Source organism: Staurois parvus, unplaced genomic scaffold (assembly GCF_062004578.1).
Source record: "Staurois parvus isolate SC_StPar_1 unplaced genomic scaffold, SC_StPar_1.0 ptg000980l, whole genome shotgun sequence".
Taxonomy (NCBI): domain Eukaryota; kingdom Metazoa; phylum Chordata; class Amphibia; order Anura; family Ranidae; genus Staurois; species Staurois parvus.
Genome location: NW_028318776.1, coordinates 3,851,164 through 3,869,768, shown reverse-complemented (window position 1 = coordinate 3,869,768; position 18,605 = coordinate 3,851,164). Strand labels below are relative to the sequence as shown.

The following is an 18,605-nucleotide window of genomic DNA, read 5'->3' as shown; positions in this document are numbered from 1 at the left end:
TTGAATCACTTTTAATTGTTTTTTGTATTGCCATTAGATAACAAAAAAAGGTAATTTATCATTCACGCTGGAATTACCTATGGCATTTGCTTTACAAAAATGTATTTCTGATAGTAAACGATGGCAATTCATTATTCTTTTTTGTTATATGTGTTTCAACACGAGTCATGAGTGTAAAACTATTCCCAGGTGCATAAGAGTTACTATTTCTTTATTTGCAACTTGTTTTATATAAATTTGGTCATTTGGGTAATTATTATTATATAGTATTTATATAGCGCCAAATGGTTTGCTGAGCGCTGTACAAAATAGTGGGGGACAGTACATGAGACAATACAGTAACAAAACAATATACGAGGGGTTCGAAGGCCCTGCTCTTTTCGAGCTTACAATCTAGGAGGGAGGGGATAGTGGTACAGGAGGAAGTGGCTGTGGGGGATGGAGTGGTAGGAGGAGTGGAGGAGATCGGCTGTTAGGTGAGGGTGGGGTAGGCTTCCCTGAAGAGATGGGTTCTCAGGGTGTGCCTAAAGGTGACGAGAGTAGGTGACAGTCTGATGGATTGGGGTAGTGAGTTCCAGAGGATGGGGAAAGTCCTGCAGTCTGACGTGGGAGGAGGAGACCAGGGAGCTAGAAAGTAGGAGGTCTTGTGAGGAGCGAAGAGTACGGGTTGGGTGGTATTTGGGTATCAGGTCGGTGAGGTAGTTTGGGGCAGTGTTATGAATGGCTTTGTACGTCAATGTTAGTAGTTTGAATTTAATGCGTTGGGCAATTGGAAGCCAATGGAGGGAATGGCAGAGGGGGGTGGCAGATGCGGAGCGGTTGGTAAGGTGGATGAGTCTGGCCGCTGAGTTCAGGATAGACTGAAGCGGGGATAGTCTGTGATAAGGTAGGCCGGTGAGGAGTAGTCAAGTCGTGAGATAATAAGGGAGTGAATGAGTTGTTTAGTAGTGTCTGGGGTTAGGAACGTATGTATCTTGGAGATGTTGCGGAAGTGGAGCCTGCATGAGTTTGCCAGCGATTGAACATGGGGTTGGAAGGATAGATCTGAGTCTAGAGTGACGCCTAGGACTTTGGCTTCCGGGGTGGGACTGATGGTGGCGTTGGTCGTGATGGAGAGGGTGGGGGGGGGGGGCGCGGGCTGGGGTTGAAAACTAGGAGCTCGGTTTTGGAAAGGTTTAATTTGAGGAAGTGGAGCGACATCCAGTCTGATATGTCGTTCAGTAGGCGGGTCATATGGGCGGAGACTGAAGGGGTGAGACAAGGGGTGGAGAGGTAGATTTGCGTGTCGTTTGTGTAGAGGTGGTAGTTGAAGCAGTGGAAGTGTATCAGTTGGCCAAGGGAGGAGGTGTAGATGGAGAAGAGAAGGGGCCCAAGGACAGAACCTTGGGGGACCACAACAGAGAGGGGGAGGTGGCAGCGTTATAGGTAATGCTGAAGGAGCGTTGGGATAAATAGGAGGAGAGCCAGGAGAGAGCGGAGTCTCCAATGCCACGGGAGTATAGTTTATTAAGAAGGAGGGGGTAGTCAACTGTGTCGAAGGCCGCGGAGAGGTCGAGGAGTAGGAGGACTGAGTAGTGGCCATTAGCTTTGGCGGTTAGCAGGTCGTTAGTGATTTTGAGTAGGACGGTTTCGGTGGAGTGTAGGGGACGGAAGCCAGACTGTAGTGGATCGAGGAGGTTGTTGTCATTGAGGTGGGAGCTTAGGCGATTGTAGACTAAGCGCTCAAGGAGCTTGGATGTAAATGGCAGCAGGGAGATGGGTCTAAGGTTGCTCAGGTCGGTGGGGTCCAGGGAGGGTTTTTTGAGTATGGGGGTGACGTGCGCGTACTTTAGCGGGCAGAGGAATGCGCCAGTAGAGAGGGAGAGATTGAAGATGTGGGTGAGGGAGCGTAGGATGGAGGAGGAGGGTGACCAGAGGAGTTGTGTGGGGACAGGGTCAGGGGGGCAAGTGGTGAGGCGGGCTTCCGGGAAGACCTTAGTGACCTCTTCAGTGGTAGCAAGGCTGAAGGAGTGGAGTCCTGCAGTTGGGGAGGTTTTAGTGTGCGGGATGTTAGGTGTCATGGGGGTCAGGGCAGTTGCGAGGTCAGAGGAGGGGAGAGTTGAGGGGTTATCGTGGGAGGGAGGCTAGGTGGGGAGGTAGATTGAGCATTGGTGATGTCCTTACGGATTGCGTTGATCTTGTTTTTGAAGTGGTTGGCAATCTCGTGGGCGGTGAGTGAGGTACTGGGTGGAGGTGGGGGGAGAGTAGGGAGTTGAAAGTGGAGAAGAGCTGGCGAGGACAGGTGGAGAGGGTATTGATGAGGATTATGAAGTAGGCTTGTTTGGCGTCATGGAGGGAGGAGGTGTAGGTGAGGAAGGCGGATTTGTAGAGGGTGAACACTTGAGGGGATCTGGTTTTGCGTCATAATCGCTCCAGCACGCGACTGTGGCGTTTAAGATTTTTGGTGTGGTCGTTCTGCCATGGTTGAAGTGGTTGGGGTCTAATGCTGCGTGTGGTTAGGGGTGCTAAGGAGTCTAAGGCAGCTGACAGTGAGTTGTTATACACAGTAGTGGCCAAGTCACGGCAGGATAGTGGAAGGATACTGTCGTAAAGACTAGAAATAATGACTGGAAATTATTAGAATAAATATTTCAACCATAAAAATTTCTAATAGGCTTTACATAAACACAATCTTAGGGAAATTCTTATTCAGTTTTCATTTAAACATACTCATAAGGTGAGTTTACCAAACACAGATGGAGTATTTGTTGAGTCCAATCTATTTAGGGGTCTCCAGGCTTCCAACAGAAATAATTCATCCTAGGAATTTTGGTTCTGTAATCATTTGCGTAAGGTTGTCGGTCCAATCCTAATTTCTATTGTGGGTTGCTTCTAAATTTTAGCATTAGACAAATTATAGGACCCAGTTTTTGGTGGAAATATTGTTACAATGCATTGAGAGTTGTGGTTTTCGAGGTCCATACCACTCCAACTACTCTATGGTGGACTGGTAATTTTGCATACCCTTGCACTGCTGCTACTGCTGTATTGGTTGCCTTTGTCTCTGTTGGGGAGATTTATGATCTCTTTATGTCCCAGTGGCAATTTTACTGGGACAAATTGTGAGGAGAAATATGAAAATTGCCAGTTATCACCAGAAAAGGTGAAAGAGGAGAATGGCTTAGTGATGACTTTCAAAGATGGGATTTTTCCTACGTAGACATAGACAATAAAAAAAACAGGAAGTTCTTCTTTACTGCACCAAATGTTTTGGATCAGGTAAAAATGATACCTCTGAAGCTATGACATTGAATTGTGGTATTCCTTTATGGACAGTTAGACTAACAATAGCCCTCTGAGTCCATTGGATGGCATATAGCTGGTCTTAGATTCTAAACAAACAGTAAAACTGAATCTAAACATTTTACAGTTCTTTTATTTTGTTCAGTCTTTTTTATGATGTAATTATCTTCATTTCTCTTGTGTCAAGTCAAGACCACTACTCCCATTAACTTCCATAAGGGCAAGTAGTACAAGAGAGGGTCGTATAAACACCAAAGGCATTTATACATATGCATATTTATGCATATAATAAGTCAAACATATGCAAATTTTTTGATTTTCCAATGTAACTGTGCTGCTATTGGTAGACTGCCCACCCAAGAATTAAGCATGTAGAAAATGGAGGACCTTGTAACATCTAATGGCTCCCACCATAGGAGCACTAAAAAAAGATGAGTACTTTGAATTCATAGATACAGCTTCTTTTTTTTTTTTAAAAGAGAAAACCAGTTTGTGCTTTTATTCCTTTATAGGAAATACTGCAGAAACACACTTGGCTTGGTATGGATTTGAAATCCCAATTTTGGCTGACCATCAGGGACCTTGCATCCTAAGAATGACAAATGTCAACTTTCAGTCTAATCTGTGACTTAAAAAAATCAATTTAACTATAATTTCTCACTGTAGCAAAAGCTTAATGCAACATGGATGAATCTCTACACTGACGGCTGACTCTTCTGGCAAATATCTCTACTTTTTATGGACTGCTGGGTGTTCTCTGAGAACCTACTTAACAAAGCAGGTCAAGTCATCCATGTTCCAAGAATTGCATTCCATACAGTATAGTCTGGTTTATTACAGTTTATGTGTATGTAAAAGGTCAAGGGCTTCTTAAGACATATGAGGGTTATAAATGCTCATAATGACATTAAGTAGAATGCTTTATTGAAGAGAGAAACCGAATACTCATGCTGAACTACAGAGATTGTACAGACTATGATAACTCAATTTCAACATAATTTTACTGTTTGTTTAAAAAATTTAGAGAGAATTATGGAAAAACTATTTTTCAGTGCTATTTGCTTGTCACATTTGAGTTTTTTGTCAGTAGACATGGCAATACTAATTCAGAACTAGATACGACAGTGGTCGTATACCACTATGCCATAGTGACATTTGTCAAAAGTATTCAGAACTGATTATTGCATATGGTATGGATGTTTAAAATAAGGTTAACATTTTTGCTGATTGCTGTATGTAAACCCAAAATCTATTTTTCAGTATGCTTAGCATCATGCCCCAATATAGTTTGCTTAAAATACACTATATTGCCAAAAGTATTGGGACACCCCTCCAAATCATTGGATTCAGGTGTTCCAATCACCTCCATGGCCACAGGTGTCTAAAATCAAAGACTAATGCAGGCCATAGACGGGGAGAAAAACGGCCGATTTTTCTTTTAAAAAAACGAAAAATCGGTCGTTCAAGCAGCCAACGTTACCAGCAATGGTAAAAAAAATCGGCCGATTTTCATCCCGTCTACAGCCGGCAAAAAGTGTCCCTGCAGAGAGCTCTGCTATTTCTTTGACAGTTCTCTGACAGTTCTTTGAAATTTACAGCGGTTGCAACATTGTATCTATTTGTATCCATTTAGGATACAGATGTTTTTATTCGGAAACAAATAGATACAATGTTGCAACCGCTGTAAATGTCAAAGAACTGTCAGAGAACTGTCAAAGAAATAGCAGAGCTCTCTGCAGGGACACTTTTTTGCCGGACTGGAATTCCTCCTATTTTTCATCCTTCTTCTTCTTCATCATCCTCTTCTTCTTCTTCTTCTTCTTCATCATCATCCTCATCTTCTTCTTCATCATCCTCCTCATCTTCTTCTTCTTCATCATCATCCTGTTCTTCTTCATCATCATCCTCTTCTTCTCCTTCTTCTTCATCGTCATCATCTTCTTCTTCATCATCATCATCCTCTTCTTCTTCATCATCATCATCATCATCCTCTTCTTCTTCATCATCATCATCATCCTCTTCTTCTTCATCATCATCATCCTCTTCTTCTTCTTCATCATCACCCTGTTCTTCTTCATCATCATCCTCTTCTTCTCCTTCTTCTTCATCGTCATCTTCTTCTTCTTCATCATCATCCTCTTCTTCTTCATCATCATCATCCTCTTCTTCTTCTTCTTCTTCATCATCCTCTTCTTCTTCATCATCCTCTTCTTCTTCATCATCATCCTCTTCTTCTTCTTCTTCTTCATCATCATCCTCCTCCTCTTCTTCTTCTTCATCATCATCCTCTTCTTCTTCTTCTTATTCATCATCATCATCTTCATCATCATCATCATCATCATCATCATCATCCTCTTCTTCTTCTTCATCATCATCCTCTTCTTCATCATCATCATCATCCTCTTCTTCTTCATCATCATCATCCTCTTCTTCTTCTTCTTCATCATCCTCTTCTTCTTCTTCATCCTCTTCTTCTTCCTCTTCCTCTTCTTCTTTTTCTTCTTTTTGTCTTCCTCTTGCAGGTCACTGCTCATGCGCAGATTTTTTTATCGGTAAAAAATCGGCCAATTTGCCCATCATTGCCGCGAAAATCGGCTGATCAGCAAAATCGGCCGATTTTTTTCCAACTTTACCGATACTTGCTACTAAATATTCCACACTCAACTGTTAGTGGTATTATAACAAAGTGGAAGCAACTGGGAACAACAGCAACTCAGCCATGAAATGGTAGGCAACATGAAATGACAGAGTGGGGTCAGCGCAGAGTCAATCGCTAAAGACCTCCAAACTTTGTGTGGCCTTCAGATTAGCACAACAGTGTATAGAGAACTTCATGGAATGGGGTTCCATGGCCAAGCAGCTGCATCCAATCCTTACATCACCAAGTTCAATGCAAAATGTCAAATGCAGTGGTGTAAGGAACGCCGCCACTGGACTCTAAAGCAGTGGAGATGTGCTCTCTGTAGTGACAAATCACGCTTCTCTGTCTGGCAATCTGATGGATATGTCTGGGTTTGGCGGTTGCCAGGAGAACGGTACCTGCCTGATTGCATTATGCCAAGTGTAAATTTTGGTGGAGGGGGGATTATGATGTGGGGTTGTTTTTCAGGGGTTGGGCTTGACCCCTTAGTTCCAGTGAAGGAAACTTCTGAGGCATCAGCATACCAAGACTTTTTGGACAATTTCATGCTCCTAACTTTGTGGGAACAGTTTGGGCATGGCCCCTTCCTATTCCAACATGACTGTGCACCAGTGCACAAAGCAAGGTCCATAAAGACATGGATGAGTGAGTTTGGGGTGGAGGAACTTGATTGGCCTGCACAGAGTCCTGACCTCAACCCTATGGAACACCTTTGGGATGAATTAGAGCAGAGACTGCGAGCTAGGCCTTCTCATGCGACATCAGTGCCTGACCTCACAAATGCACTTCTGGAAGAAAGGTCGAACATTTCCATGGACACACTCCTAAACCTTGTGGAAATCCTTCCCAGAAGAGTTGAAGCTATTATAGCTGCAAAGGTTGGTCCAACTCAATATTGAACACTATGGACAAAGACTGGGATGCCATTAAAGTTCATGTGCGTGTAAAGGCAGGCGCCCCAATACTTTTGACAGTATAGTGTATGTGTAAACCCACACCTTGTAAAACAGTCCATACAGTTTAAAATACGTGATCACATACCCTCTGTTCTCAGCTGTATGGAGAGGTGGGGAGGAGAAACACCGGGACACTGATCTTCCCAGTGAATAGCTGTGTGGGGAAGAGGGATGCCAGGACAAGTCTGATGATTGGAGGAGAGCACACTGAGATCACAGCACAGCCAGATATGTGACCACAGTGTACTCTCATGCCTAGTATAGTTTTTGACTGGAAAGCAGAGGTACTGACAGGCACACCAGGGATTTCAAACAAAGGAAACAATACAAAGAAAACAGGATACTTTTTCGTACATGTACATGGTACAGCAGGCACATATCAGGAATAGGAAATATTGGGTTTACATATTTCTTAAGCTAATAGTTTTTCGGCAGTTAGCTACAAAGCTCCTTACCTGGAGATCCTGCCTGTAACAGCACTTCCTGGTACAGGCTGACAATGCTAAGCCACTGCTTCACAATTAGCCTACATGGTTGGTTGCCAATGCTGCTGCTGTCTATCAAGTCTTTCAGATAGGCAGTCCAATGGGCAATAGAAAGTACACACAGCAGGCTGTTAATGCTGCTTGCAAGTGTTAGGCAATGGATTACTACTTGTATATAGAAAAAGTGCAGCGCTAGAAGTATTCAGACAAATTCATGGTAGCAATGTTCATAAAAGGGTAATAAGTCCACAATATATGAGCTCAAGGTGATATATTGATCCCACGGTTGTGGTTCGAATAAAAATCGGTGAGGGGCAGGGTATGTATGAAATGCGCACTCACCAGAAGCGCAAAGAAAATGCGCAATGTATCAGAAAAATGGAGGTCTGCCAGGGGGTCCTTTTCAGGATGCAACTGTAGCCAGCCTAGGGTAACCCTAGGCTGGCTACAGTTGCATCCTGAAAAGGACCCCCTGGAAGACCTCCATTTTTCTGATACATTGCGCATTTTCTTTGCACTTCCGGTGAGTGCGCATTTCATACATACCCTGCCCCTCACCGATTTTTATTCGAACCACGACCATGGGATCAATATATCACCTTGAGCTCATATATTGTGGACTTATTACCCTTTTATGAACATTGCTACCATGAATTTGTCTGAATACTTCTAGCACTGCACTTTTTCTATATACATGTCTTTTGAAAGGTTTATGGTTTCCTTTACTCTGCTTAGCTGCTTTTACGAATATATTGTGAGCCCTCACTGAGTTTTTCTATCAATGGATTACTACTGTCAGCCTGCAAGGGGAAGTGCTGCTATTGGCAGGAGCTCCAGGTAAGAAACTATGCAACAGATTCACCAAAACAAAATTTGCTTAAGAATACTGTATACAGTGAGGCATACTGTTAAACATACTGAAGACATTTAACATACTGTGGGTTTCATTGATCCTGTGTTTCTAATTACTAAGATAACTGGAAATAAAGAGTTGTGAAGATGAGCAACAAGCACAATGCAACAGACCGGATTCCACCTTTATACGAGGGGGGCTCAAGTCAAAACAGGACTTTTGAGTCCTTTTCGAACATAAGGAAAGTTTGACTGCAAACTTTGAACAGATGGGACAATTCACTAAGCGGTATCTTACTGCATCTGAGTATGTGGTAAGATTCCACACAGTTACTAAACACATTCTTTATTGTTTCAGCTGTCAGCAGGGTTCCCAGCTGACAGCTGAATGTAAAAAGAGTCCCTCCCTCATCCATACCAAGCCCTTGGGGTCTAGTATGGAATTTAACGGGAACCCCCATGACAAAATTAGAAAACAAAATGGTGTGTGAAAATCCACACCAGACCCTTATCAGAGCATGCAGCCTGGCAGGTCAGGAAAGGAGGGGACGAGCGAGCGCTCCCCTCCCCCTTCCTGACCCATACCAGGCCACATGCCCTCAATATGGGGGCTTTGGGGCAGAGCGGGCTCCCCCCAAAGCACCTTGTCCCCATGTTGATGGGGACGACTCTCACCACCTGACAGCTGCGCTGGGATGACAGTTCTTAAATCGTGTGATGACGTCACAAGGGGGCATCATCATGCGCTGTGATTGGCCAAAGCATTGCACCTGGCCTGTGGTCACCGTGCATTGCTTTGGCCAATCACAATGTACTGTCAAGGTGCAGTGCATTGTGGGACGCAGTGGGCGAACAGCTCACTGAACGCCCTTGCCATTTGTGTGTTCGCCGAACACACGAGGTGCTGATGTTGGAGTCAAAGTAATGTTTGACTCAAACATACAGCCCATCTTTAGAATCTATATAATCAAATAGCAGATTTCAAGGAGTGAAAACTGAATTTATTTTTCGACATACTCACCTGCTACATTTATACACTTATCCCAGTGTTCAAGTAATGCCTGGAAAGCTTCTCCATGAAAAGATTTGTCAGAGCGCCCGAACCATCCTAGGACAGTCTGCTTCACTTCGTCATTAATGTTGAAATGCTGGCCTCTGAGGAACTCTTTTAGGGGTCCAAGCAGGTGGAAATCACTCGGAGCGAGGTCCGGGATGTAAGGGGATGTGGTAATACTTCCCAGCCGAGTTGCTGTAATGTGCACGTAGTGCGGTGCGCAGTATGAGCTCATGCTTTGCCTTGGTAAAACAAGATACCCTCAGTGATCAAACCCATTTTTTGCAGACGCATATGCACATCACTCAGAACACGATAGTAATTTTCACATCAATGGAAAATTGCCAGAATATACAGCTATCATACTACATAAAATAGACTATCTATTCTGTTTTTTCTCTTTGTTTACATGCATTCTGAGATTTCTGTTTGAGCATACAAATGTCATCCAAAAGACGCTTCTAGAAATGTTATCAAGTTAAAACTGTGAAGAATTGATGGCTGCAGGAAATAACTGCTCTGCCAAGTTTTTTTTTCCTTGAGCGCTATCTCTCCTCTTTGGCTATTTTTCCTCTTAAGTGATTCTTTCATTTTTTTTATTACTGATCCTGATGATAAGTTCAACATTTTTCCTGTTAGGAGTTTAGTCAAACTATTTAAAGCCCAACCCTGGGCACAGTTCTCCCCCCTCCCTAGCCTCCACCCTTCTTTTACCCATTCATTCACTATTCTAACATTAAATCTGCCATACGCACCCCTTGTTGGTGCCACGTCTAGTGAATCCAGTGCTGCAGCAGACAAGTCATCTCCCAGTGTTTTCAGTTGCTGCATTTTTCAAAGGACCCTGCCCCTGTACAGCTAGTAGGAAGTGTCCCGTCATCAAGGCAGTCATATGGACAACTGGAGGAGAACCTCTTCTCCACTGCAGAAATAAGAGAAATAACTCAGGTCCTAGAATGACACATAATTATAAATTTGGGTATTGGGATTTAGAATGTTTGTTTTCTTGGTATTAACTTAGTGATTAGTCAGACTGGTGTTGACGAGCAAGGGGGAGAGTGTAAGTGTCCAGAGTTCAGCTTACTAATATAATTCAATGGTCTGCAGTTACCCACAGCACTAATCAGCCTTAGGAGGTGGCCTGAAGACTGCCTTTTGAATAGTGGTTATGGTCTAATGCTCGTAGCATTTTATATGTTCATATTGTATATGGTCCAACACAATACCAACCATTGGGTCAGTTTCAATAGTCTTTAAAGTTACCATTGATACTGAATAAAAAATAGCATATAGAAGTAGTCTAATCACAAAAGCAAGAAACATCATATAATATATGCAAAGTTAAAAAATTAAAGTGTTACTACACTTAAAAACTTTTTTTACCTTAATGCATTGCTTGCATTAAGGTGAAAACATTTTAGTGTCCCTCTGCTCCCCTTTCCCTGTGTGAAGGGGAAGAGAGATGAGAAGATATTAGCGATCTGCACGGCTGCATCTCTTCTCCCCTCGCTTCCTCGTCACACAGGGACTCTAACAGCAGCAGGAGCCATTGCCTGTTGCTGCTGTCAATCAAATGCGGTGAAGAGGGGGGGCAGACTAATTCCTGCTGTGTGTCTATGGAGCAAAGACACACAGGTCAGGAGCGAGTACGCAGTGTGTGTCCCCTAGAAAATTACTTGCTATGGCGACAAACAAAGAAGAGGAGGAGCCAGGATTGCTGGCGGGTGATCCGAAAAGAGGAGGATAGGGCCACTCTGTGCAATACAATTGCACAGAGCAGGTGAGTATTAAATGTTTGTTTTTTTAATTAAAACAAAAATCTGCCTTTAGTAACACAAATCAAAAAAGTTTGCTAGTGCCAGGATCCATACTGGACTTGCTATCATTGTTATAATGGTGGTATCCACCAATCTCCCTATTCACTAAACCTAAGGCTCGTCATACATGGATCAGGCTCTTTTTGATCAGCCAGAGGGCTGATCGGAAAAAAAAGTATGGATGTGTTATTGTATAATATGTGTTATTGTATTCTGACAGCTGGGACCGATTTGCTGCAGAACTGATCGAAGGAAAATTTTCCAGCATGCCAGTTCGAAACAAGTCGATCATTAGACCAACTTCTCTGAAACGGGACTGATCATAGGTGTCCGTTTATGAACCAGCAGTAATAGATCGCTGCTCAGTTCTCCGACATTCTCGGAGAACACAATTCTCCTGTGAATGCCGTTTATGAAGCATATGTAGATCAGTTCTCCAAACGAAGGGAGAATGGTCTACAAACGCTGGAAAACGGCTGATTTTACTATAATCTCGCGAGATTACAGTAAAAGATCAGTTTACTAAACAGAGGTAAATTATCTCTGCTTAGTTTTTGGTCCCTCCGATTCTCCAGCTCTGGACTGGAGAATCTGGAGGGAGAACACAGATCTCCAGAGAAGGGCTGAACATGTTCTCCTGGGTGTCATAAACTGTGAATGACCAGAGAATAGCTGTGATCCTCTGAATCTCAGCTATTCTGTGTGTCATAAACGGACACCATAGATGGATCAAAATTGGCTGGTCCCTACTAAACCAGCCAAATTTTGATCAATCTATAGACAGCTTAATAGAAAAACCCAATGTGCTCCTGTAGATTGTCACTCTCAAAGTGTTAGAAGATTTTTAAGAATCTGAACAAATATTTCTGTTATCTAATTATGCTAAAACTGATATATAAAATATGCTTCAATAGTAAATATTATATATATATATATGTCCTAGTGTTATGCGGGCCAAAATTCTAAGTTTGTCATTTGTACTGAAAGCATCCTGCTTTGAAAAAAACAGGGCAATAGCAAAAGAAAGACTGGTAAGTAATTGCAAACAGGTCCAGAATCAATGAATACAGTAGTTTTGTTTACATTTGTATCTCTGTTTTCTTTTGTAGTAGTTGTACATTCATGTGCTTATTGATATTGTTCTGTACCTTTGAAATTGCTATCTTTTTGCCATGTTCAGTACATTTTACTCACTTATACAATAATGTTCTGTAAGTCATTAATAGCACTGTGATATTTAGACTATGTTCCATGCTTTATCATATGGATGTTGAAAATGCCAGAACTGTAATATGTTGTTTTAAATACATTTTAAAACAAATCTGAAAATATAGTAATACTAATATGACAATGTGAGTACAAGGCAATATTCTGATGATTGTAATTACTCATACAATATTACATTCTAGTCCTATATCTATGCAAATCGATACCTCTACACACTTCGACTGTACACTGCTGTTTATAAAGAATTAGAAAAATGCTTGAACAGGAAATACTGTATATATCCACCCACTTTGCACTGACATTATGCATAATGCTTTATAATCCAAGCCAGCCTTTGTTAACCAGGGTTCTATGAAACCTTAGGGTACCTGCAGAGGTTGATGAGGTTTTATTGAGCAACAGATCTCTCATATGATGACGTCTGCACAATTACATTACCAACCTCACTTGACAAAACCAGTGGTATGGGACCAGTGACAGTAAATGTAAGGAGGCAATCTTTACACAGACCACCAGTGTAAGGGATTTTTCACTCACTGAGCACCAATCTATGGGGTCACCTCTTCCATTAACCACTAGTTTAAGGTGGAATCTCTCCTACTGACCACCATTCTAAGGGGTCACCACTCTCTTTGACAGACAGTTTAAGGGAGCAGCTCTCCCACTGACAACAAATGTATGAGGACACGTCTCAAACTGACCACCAATAGCAGGGAGCAGTATATTAAGACAACCACTGTATCCAGATATTTTTCCTTTGACCAACAATGGAATGAGGAAGTTCTCTACTAACCTCCAATGTAAAAGGACACTACAATTTTTGTTGCTGGCGTTTCTTTCCCGGCCATTATAATTTATGGTTTAACTCTATGGGGTTGATTTACTAAAACTGGAAAGTGCAAAATTTGGTGTACCTGTGCATGGTAGCCAATCAATTTCTAACTTCAGCTTGCTCAATTAAGCTTTGACAATAAAACCTGGAAGCTGATTGGTTTATGTGCTGAGCTGCACCAGATTTTACACTTCCAGTTTAAGTAAATCAACCTCTATGTCTATTAGTGAAAATGAATGATCTGCTCTGGGTGTCATAGAGGCTTGGTACACTGAATTCTTTACTATTTTATTTTTTATTATATCTACAGCTTACTGGCCTTGTGAATATGACCTGTAGATATAATGATTTTTTTAACAGGGGGTCTCTGAGAGCGTTAAATAATTTTAAGGTTTCTTCTCCTGGTAAAAAGGTTTAGAAATATTGATTTAAGTAGATGCTCTTTGAAATTGACAGCAATGTGCTATTCTTGATATTTTGACACATAATTCATCTGATTTCTGACAAATTAACATTTGTGATTGTTCTTATGCTGTTCATTAAACTGGCAGTGATGTAATAAGCCCTTCCAAGTGACAACTCTTCATAGATGCTTGCAGCTGTTGAGGAGACCAGAGAAAATCTATTTAATAAGTGGGTTGTCATGTGAATTATGAGTAAAATTGTTGAATTACGAGATACTTAAATAACAAATTGTTATATTAGTATCACATGTGCTATTTTATGTATGTACAAATGCAGTGCCAACAGAAACATATTTCTTCAGACTGAAGAAGGAACATGTATTAAAGTGTTAGTGCAAAAAATATAGAGTGCTGCTCACCTCGATGCTTACCATGTTTAATGGGTGCCTTCTTTGTCAATCTTGTCATTGCTCTATATTCTGTTTTTAAATCCTCTCTCCTTTGATTCCTGATTTATAGTAGCCATGTTTCCTCACAGGGTCCCATGGAGCCCCACCGTAGCCACCCTTGCTTTCACACTCCCAACTGGGACTACAGACGCACGTCCACCCAAATGTGATGTTTTAGTTACAGTGGGAGTCTGCTGGGCTGAAACACACTGGCTTCTTTTTTCTTTTGATCATTCCCATGGGGAGAAATCCTTGCTATAGTTTTTGTTCTGTGCCCTTCCATCTTGGAGTTTTGGTAGTCTTTCCTACTTTGGGATGTTACCAAACTTTCTTTTGCATTCTCCATAGTATAAAATATAATAAAAATTCAACTGAGGGAGTGGGGGCTCATCATAATGGCCACAGTAGGTATGCAAACACCCCAAAAAATAAAACACCAATAGAGTTTGCAATGGATAAAGGAACCACAAATATCCGTTTTGGCTGGACTCCGCTTAAATGAAAGGAAAATGCATTTATAGAAATATTTGGAGTGCAACACATTCATGTTTTATTTATTTTTGTGTTTCAGCACTTTGTGGGGACCAAGAAAGCTTTCTGTGCAGCAATGGAATCTGCATAGCCAAGAAACTGACATGTAACAGCTACAATGACTGCGATGACTGGAGCGACGAGGTACATTGCAGTAAGTCCTTCTCACTAATACCAATAAGTTTCTGCAAAGGTTTCAATTTTATACTCAACAGAAACTATTTAGAAAAGGCTTGATATCAAAATTGTCAATGTACTTTATGTGTTTAAAAAAAAACAATTATTTAGGAGAATACTATTGCATTGCTTAAAATCAAAGACACCTACTTCCTTCTTGTTTTGTAAATGTAAAAGAGCATCTCTCTAAGGCCTAATGATCTTTTTACGAGATCTGTGTTTCAGAAAAAAATGTGTTTTGGGAATTTTTATTGCGCACACCTATATAGCTTTATTGGTGAAACTGTGAAAAATGATTACCGGTACATACTGTATATATTAGAATAAGATCAAGGCAGTGAGAGGGTTAACTGGAGGATAGCAACCAGTTACAAAATTTGTACTGTGGGATCAATTACAATAATGTAAAGAGGGAAAACAGAGCTCATGAAGAATGTAGCTGATATTCTCTTATGATCTTACTACCCATTGACACAAGCCACAGTGGTGTCTCTTAGGTTTTCATTAAAAGCATCTGAGTCCATGGCAGATTCATTGCCCTCATAATCACTCTGAATGTGCCCCTTTATTTTAAGCAAACATAAGGTCCCTTCATGGTGTAGACACTTTTTATTGCAAACATAAGTCACGTTATTCCACAGAGCACATGCAGAATTCCTGTGAATTCCACCATTGACATAATTTTTAATTACAGATTGCAGTGAACATCTATTCCGTTGTAACACCGGAAAGTGCCTTAATCATAGCTTTGTCTGCGATGGATATGATGACTGTGGAGACCTGAGCGATGAGCAGAATTGCGGTATGCCATAAAACCTCCTGAACAACTTATCTGTGAATAATGGAGTCAGGTTTTATATATTACACTAATTAATTGCATATTATACATCATTCAGGTTACAGTATTCCCCAGTTCAGCAACAGGTTTGAAATAGGAAGGGTGACAGGTGTAGTTTATGGTCTGAATAAATTGTACTTACCAAAGATGTAGCAAGCACAGCTTATGTGGCCCTATAGGAACACTACACAGGCTGATTTTACTATAGATGTTGAGAATCTTCACAAAAAAAAAAATGTATGATATTTACATCAATTATCAAATCATGTGAAAAGCACATTCCTGATGACATTCAACACCTCATAAAAATGTTTTTTTTTTTGGATAGCTGCAGTGAATGCTTACACTTTTTTTTTTACAAAGATTCTGAATGGTCAAACAGCCTTATTTATTTTTTTTATTACTGGTATTGACAATTTATGCAGCTCTTTACATATATTGTACACAGGGGCGGACTGACAACTCATGGGGCCCCCGGGCAATAGGGGATCATGGGGCCCCTGTGTCCTTGCCCAAACTCAAAAAGCCTATGAAAAAGGTACCAGGGGCATCTCATGGGGCCCCCTACTGACCCCGGGCCCTCAGGCAGTGCCCGAGTTTCCAAATGGTCAGTCCGCCCCTGAGTACATTATCTCATATAAAAATAAATATTATACAATAATTAAAGTCCCATGAAAAAGTCTCTTATAACACCATTGTGCAATGTGTATAAGATAAATCTTCTCTCTTCTTCAGTGCCAACCATACCACCACCATTAGGTGAAAAACCTGCTCACCTCACTTTATGACCTCTTCAATAGGTCATTATGCACTCAACATGTGGACAGGCTTTTCTGCATCCTCTGTGGTCTTCCTCCAACCCCTCTCCTGGCACCACCTCAGCATACATAGCTGTCATATAATATGTATTATGGAAAACAGAAAAGTGGAACCATAGTGCTCTCTATTTATAAAACAATTTATTAGCGCCCAGATTAACCACTTCCCATCCGGCCCATGTATATAAACGGCTGGACGGAAGCAGTGCAGGAGTGGGTGACCATTTGTAAACGTCCTCCCTGCTTCCCTGCCTGTGCGCGCTCCCTAGGAGTGCGCTGCACTGAGATCTGGTGCCCTTTTCTTATTAGTAAAATCTGTGAATGAACACAGAGGTCACTCGGTACAAGGCTATTTACAACAGGCTTGTACCATGTGACAAGCTGTGACCAATCACAGCTCTCACAGTATTTCTCAATGGCTGCAAGAATACAGCCAAAGAGAAGGAGAAATTATTGCTTTTACAGCCTTTATGGGTGTAAAAGCAATCAGTGTAAAAAAAAAAAATCTTCATCACCCCCTTCAAGTAGTACACTATGGTGACACTGTACTGCTAGGGTGACGGTATGTTAAAAAAAAAAACAAAACATAAATAATAATATAAAAAAATTAAATTAAACTGTAAAAAATGTTTTGGAAAAATTATAATTTTTGGTTTATAAACTAATTTGGGTTATTTTTTTTTTAAACGATAGCTGAATACATTTTGGCCAAGATTTATGAAGAAATATTATTTATTTGCAAAATTTTATAAGAAAAACACTTTTTTTCAAAATGTTTGGACTTTTTCATTTATATATCAAAAAAATTAAAATCCCAGTGGTGAATAAATACCACCAAAATAAAGTTTTACCTGTCTCAAAAAAATGCTAAAACATTCATATGGGTACAGTGTTGCATGACCGCGCAATTGTCATTCAAAGTGTGATAGCGCTGAAAGCTGAAAATTGGCCTGGACAGGAAGGGGGTGAAAGTGTCTGGACTGGAAGTGGTTAAAAACACTTAAAAAATGTAAGAAACAAGCCAACATGTAATGTGTAATTTTGTTATATGGCTCACCACCCCACTCTCTCAGATAGTTATCAGTTCATAACTTCAAGGGCCCAGCTCCTTCCACCTATACAGGTTACGGCCAAGATTCGGGTTTCCTCAGTGGTGGTGCCGGCGGATTTGCTGGAGGAAGACCACAGAGGGTGTATACAAGTCTGTCCACATGTTGAGCGCATAATGACCTATTGATGAGGTCATAAAGTGAGGTGAGCAGGTTTTTCACCTAATGGTGGTGGCACGTTTGGCACTGAAGAAGAGAGAAGATTTATCTTATACACATTGCACAATGGTGTTATAAGAGACTTTTTCATGGGACTTTAATTATTGTTTAATACTTATTTTTATATTTACTTATTTTTATATGAGATATTAGTCTGTTGCGCTACACTTTATTGTTATTTCTTTTGGTTCAGGTGTTGTGAAGTCACTAACAGTGTTTTAGCAGCAACTATTTAGACCACTGTCATATTATTTTAGGGTGTGTTACGCTGATTGAATAGGGGTTTATATATTGTACATTCACATCTTTTCCTGTCCTAAAGAGCTTGCAATCTAAGGATTCTACTTCACATGCATACATACATGGGACAGTTTAGTTAGGAGCTAATTAACCTAGCAGCATATCTTTGGAGTGTGGGAGGAAACCAGAATACTCGGAGGAAATCCACAAAAGCAGAGGGAGAACAGACTATATGCTGTAGTATAACACCATCCAAAGTTCAGAAGATTTATCTTTAAAAAGAAAACTTGGACAAAAACACATGTTCTCAGCAAACTTAATCTTGAAACCAAATTCCAGGCAAAATGTTTGCTTTTCTTTTGGATTGAGCATGAAAGGGTTAGAACTTGTCATGTTTTTATTACTATACATAATGAATAAAGAAAACAATAACCCTATAAAAAAAGAGGAGAGAACACCTTGTCTCCAAAACAAAGCTAGTAAATACTACATACCAAAAGAGCTTCAGGTGTCTCTCCAAAAGCCATAAAGTAATATCTAAATTATTGATGGTGGAGGTAGTCACAATCACATTCAGGATCCAATATTTAAAAGAGGCGCTAATCTTCAGCAAAAAGTGCATCCAAATAGTAATCTAATATTTGGATGATTACCTCAAGAAAACACATATAATCACAAAAGTATATATTGTTCAATAAAGCATACTCTAGATACTATGGGGTTGATTTACTAAA

At 40.8% G+C, this 18,605-nt stretch overlaps 1 protein-coding gene across 2 annotated transcripts in view; it reads left to right on the top strand.

The window, feature by feature from the left end:
- CORIN (corin, serine peptidase) overlaps positions 1-18,605 on the top strand; it is a 329,820-nt gene that overhangs the window by 225,229 nt on the left and 85,986 nt on the right. For both annotated transcript variants that reach the window (XM_089657303.1, XM_089657302.1), the window contains 2 exons: positions 14,571-14,684; positions 15,402-15,509. In XM_089657303.1, coding sequence (XP_089513429.1) covers positions 14,571-14,684; positions 15,402-15,509 — 222 coding nt within the window. The remainder of the gene's footprint in view (positions 1-14,570; positions 14,685-15,401; positions 15,510-18,605) is intronic.